A 4,291-nucleotide genomic window follows, 5' to 3' on the forward strand; every position below is an offset into this window, starting at 1 on the left:
TCTCGGGTCACTGCAACCTCCGCCTCCCAGTTCAAGCGATTCTCCCGCCTCAGCCTCCTGAGTAGCTGGGATTACAGGTGCCCACCACCACACCCAGATAATTTTTGTATTTTTAGTAGAGACAGGGTTTCACCATGTTCACCAGGCTGGTCTCAAACTCCTGACCTCAAGTGATCCACCTGCCTCAGCCTCCCAAAGTGCTGGGATTATAGGCGCGAGCCACCATGCCTGGCCCATACACTCATTCTCACACTTCCCACACTTGTGGTCCCAGTCACACACAGTTGTACACACTCAGGGGCACACATTTATACACACATCCCAGAAGTCCTACTCGAACTATGGAGTTTGGAGAGCTTCCAGGTGGATGGACACATTTGTGTGCTGGCAAGGTGGCATGCCCAGAGCAGGCACGGAAATCTCACGTCTCCTCCCAGATACCCCACACCATGCATCTCTTCCATCTGGCTGTTCGTCATTTGTAATATCCTTAATATCCTTTATTTTTTTATTTTGTCTTTTTGAGACAGAGTCTCGCTCTGTCGCCCAGGCTGGAGTGCAATGGCGCGACCTCAGCTCACTGCAACCTCTACCTCCTGGGTTCAAGCAATTCTCCCGTGGTTCAAGAGATTATCCTGCCTCAGCCTCCCAAGTAGCTGGGACTGCAGGCGTGCACCACCACACCCAGCTAATTTGTATTTTTTTTTTTTCTTTTTTGAGACGGTGTCTCGCTCTGTCACCTAGATGAGTGCAGTGGCCGGATCTCAGCTCACTGCAAGCTCCACCTTCCGGGTTTATGCCATTCTCCTGCCTCAGCCTCCCGAATAGCTGGGACTACAGGCACCTGCCACCTCGCCCAGCTAGTTTTTTGCATTTTTTAGTAGAGACAGGGTTTCACTGTGTTAGCCAGGATGGTCTCGATCTCCTGACCTCGTGCTCTGCCCGTCTCGGGCTCCCAAAGTGCTGGGATTACAGGCTTGAGCCACCGCGCCTGGCCGTTAATTTGTATTTTTAATAGAGATGGGGTTTCATCGTGTTGGCCAGGCTGGTCTTGAACTCCTGACCTCAGTGATCCACCCGCCTCAGCCTCCCAAAATGCTAGGATGACAGGCATGAGCCACTGCGCCCAGCCTGTAATATCCTTCATAATAAACTAGTAAACATAAGTTAAGTATTTCCCTGAGTCCCGTGAGTCACTCTAGCGGATGATCAAGCCCGAGAAGAAGGCAGAAATTCTGGAGGCCCCGATTTGCAATTGGCATCTGCGTGGATGACAGTCTTGTGGGACTGAGCCCTCAACCTGTGGAGTCAGACTTCAACTCCAGGCAGATAGCGTCAGAATTGAACTATAGGGCACCCTGCTGGTGTCGGAGAATTGGGCAGTTTGGCAAAAACAAACAAACAAAAAAATCCATGTCTGATCACTGATGTATTCTGTGTTGTGTTGTATTGTGTTGTGTTGTGTTGTGTGTGTTGAAGGTGAGAGTAAGAATACAGTTTTGGCTGGGTGCAGTGGCTCATGCCTAGAAGCCCAGCACTTTGGGGGGCCGAGGCGGGTGGACCACCTGAGGTTGGGAGTTTGAGACCAGTCTGGTCAACATCATGAAACCCCGTCTACTAAAAATGCAAAAAAAAAATTAGCCGGGCAAGGTAGCACATGCCTGTAGTCCCAGTTACCTCGGAGGCTGAGGCGTGAGAATTGCTTGAACCTGGGAGACAGAGGTTGCAGTGAGCTGGGATGGTGCCACGGCACTCCAGCCTGGGTGACAGAGCGAGACTCTGTCTCAAAAAAAAAGAAAACAGTTTGGCATTTCCTGTCTCTTACAGCGTGTACACACACAGCTCAGCACACATGTGTGCTTGCACACGCATTTGATTCCAGTGCCCTCTGCACACTTGTGCATTTGGGTGCACCCTGTGCCACTGGGTGCAGCGGTCCCTTGGGGGAGGAGGGGTCCTGGCCAGGTAAGGCTCCTCCTCCTGCAGTTCACGGCCTGGTGGGGGGCTGTCCCTGCAGACGTTGATGAATGCTTGTCCAGCCCGTGTGTGAACGGCGTCTGTCAGAACCTGGCTGGCTCCTACACCTGCAAATGTGCCCCTGGCAGCCGGCTGGACCCCTCTGGCACCATCTGTCTAGGTGAGCGGCCCTGGAGCCCGATGGCGTTCCAGAGGCTGGGCATCTGTGGGTCAGGGTGCAGGTGTGGGCTCGGCAGGTGAGACAGGTGACCCGCCTTTTCTCCCCAGATAGCACCAAGGGCACCTGCTGGCTGAAGATCCAGGAGAACCGCTGTGAGGTGAACCTTCAGGGAGCCAGCCTGCGGTCCGAGTGCTGCGCCACCCTCGGGGCGGCCTGGGGGAGCCCCTGCGAACGCTGCGAGATCGGTAACATCCTCCTCGGGACCTCCCAGGCGCCCACGGGAAAAGCCCTCAACGGGGCGGGTCCCCCCTGGGCCTGGCATGAGAGAATGACTCCGCTCTTCATTCTCGTTCTTCCAATTGCAGACCCTGCCTGTGCCCGGGGCTTTGCCCGGATGACGGGTGTCACCTGCGATGGTAACTCCCTGCCCATGTCCAGCTCACCCCCTACTCCAGAGCCCGCACACAACCAGTTGCATCACCCCCATGGGTGCCACCTCCAGCCCCGCCCTGGAGTCTATTACGATGGGGACAGCCGTTCTCCCTCCCTGGTCCCCAGGCCTTCTTGACAGTCCCCAATCCCTGTCCCCATCCCCTTCCTTCCTCCCCAAGGACAACTTGAGACCCCAGGGGAATGGCCAGCCAGCGCCCTTCCCCTCCCTGGACCCTCCGGCTTTCCCTCCTCCCTTACTTCCCGCCACCCAGATGTGAACGAGTGTGAGACCTTCCCGGGAGTCTGTCCCAACGGGCGTTGTGTCAACACTGCTGGATCTTTCCGCTGCGAGTGTCCAGAGGGCCTGATGCTGGAAGCCTCGGGCCGGCTGTGCGTGGGTGAGTCCAGGCGAGGTCCGCACATGGGGCCACGCATCCTTCCTTCGTTCCCTCCACCCGCAGTGACTCTAGGAACAGGAGAGATTATATTTTTTTGAGACGGAGTCTCGCTTATGTCGCCCAGGCTGGAGTGCGGTGCCGCGATCTCAGCTCACTGCAACATCTGCCTCCTGGGTTCAAGCCATTCTCCTGCCTCAGCCTCCTGAGTAGCTAGGATTACAGGCACGCACCACCACGCCTGGCTAATTTTTGTATTTTTAGTAGAGACAAAGTTTCACCATGTTGGCCAGGCTGGTCTCGAACTCCTGACCTCAGGCAATCTGCCCGCCTCGGCCTCCCAAAGTGTTGGGATTACAGGCGTGAGCCGCCGCACCCGGCCCGAATAGGAGAGATTTCAGGCATCCTTTGGGATCCTCCGCCTCCGGCTAACACATCATGAAAGACATTTGGTTGGGTTTTTTTTTCTTTCTTCTTTTTTCTTGAGACAGGGTGTCACTCTGTCACCCAGGCAGGAGTGCAGTGGCACAATCTCATCTCACTACAACTTGCACTTCCTGGGTTCAGCTGATTTTTGTACCTTGATCTCCTGAGCAGCTGGGACTACAGGTGTGCACCACCAAACCCAGCTAATTTATTTGTTTATTGGTACTTTTTTTTTTTTTTTTTTTTTTTTTTTTTTTTTAGTAGGTACAGGGTCTCACTATCTTGCCTAGGCTGGTCTCAAACTCCTGGCCTCAAGGGATCCCCCCACGTCAGCATCCCAGAGTGCTGGAATTCCAGCCAGGATTTATCTTTGAGGACGATTTTAGGTTCACAGCAAATATGAACACATAGTCCCCACCTCCATGCACGTACAGCCTCCTCCACTATCAACATCTTGCCCCAGGGTTAGAGGGTGCATTTGTTACGATGGATGAAACCACGCAGGTACATCATTGTCATCTCCAAGTCCTTAGAGCACCTTAGGGTTTACCCTTGGTGTGTTGGATGTTCTGTGGGTTTGGACGAATGTATAATGACATACGTTCACCATTGTGGTGTCACATAGGGTAGTTTCACTGCCCTAAAAATCCTTAGTGGCCAGGCATAGTGGCTCACGCCTATAATCCCAGCACTTTGGGAGGTCAAGGTGAGCAGATCACTTGAGTTTGAGATCAGCCTGGCCAACGTGTAGAAACCGAGTCTCTATTAAAAAATACAAAAGTTAGGCCGGGCGTGATGGCTCACTTCTGTAATCCCAGCACTTTGGGAGGCCGAGGCGGGCGGATCATGAGGTCAGGAGATTGAGACCATCCTGGCTAACACGGTGAAACCCTGTCTCTAC

At 54.0% G+C, this 4,291-nt stretch overlaps 1 protein-coding gene across 1 annotated transcript in view; it reads left to right on the forward strand.

The window, feature by feature from the left end:
- Nucleotides 1-4,291, forward strand: part of FBN3 (fibrillin 3) — a 97,825-nt gene that overhangs the window by 29,342 nt on the left and 64,192 nt on the right. The window contains exons 16-19 of the mRNA XM_011982052.1: nt 2,018-2,137; nt 2,245-2,382; nt 2,503-2,553; nt 2,842-2,967. Coding sequence (XP_011837442.1) covers nt 2,018-2,137; nt 2,245-2,382; nt 2,503-2,553; nt 2,842-2,967 — 435 coding nt within the window. The remainder of the gene's footprint in view (nt 1-2,017; nt 2,138-2,244; nt 2,383-2,502; nt 2,554-2,841; nt 2,968-4,291) is intronic.

The sequence above is a fragment of the Mandrillus leucophaeus genome, unplaced genomic scaffold (assembly GCF_000951045.1).
Source record: "Mandrillus leucophaeus isolate KB7577 unplaced genomic scaffold, Mleu.le_1.0 Scaffold234, whole genome shotgun sequence".
Classification (NCBI taxonomy): Eukaryota; Metazoa; Chordata; class Mammalia; order Primates; family Cercopithecidae; genus Mandrillus; species Mandrillus leucophaeus.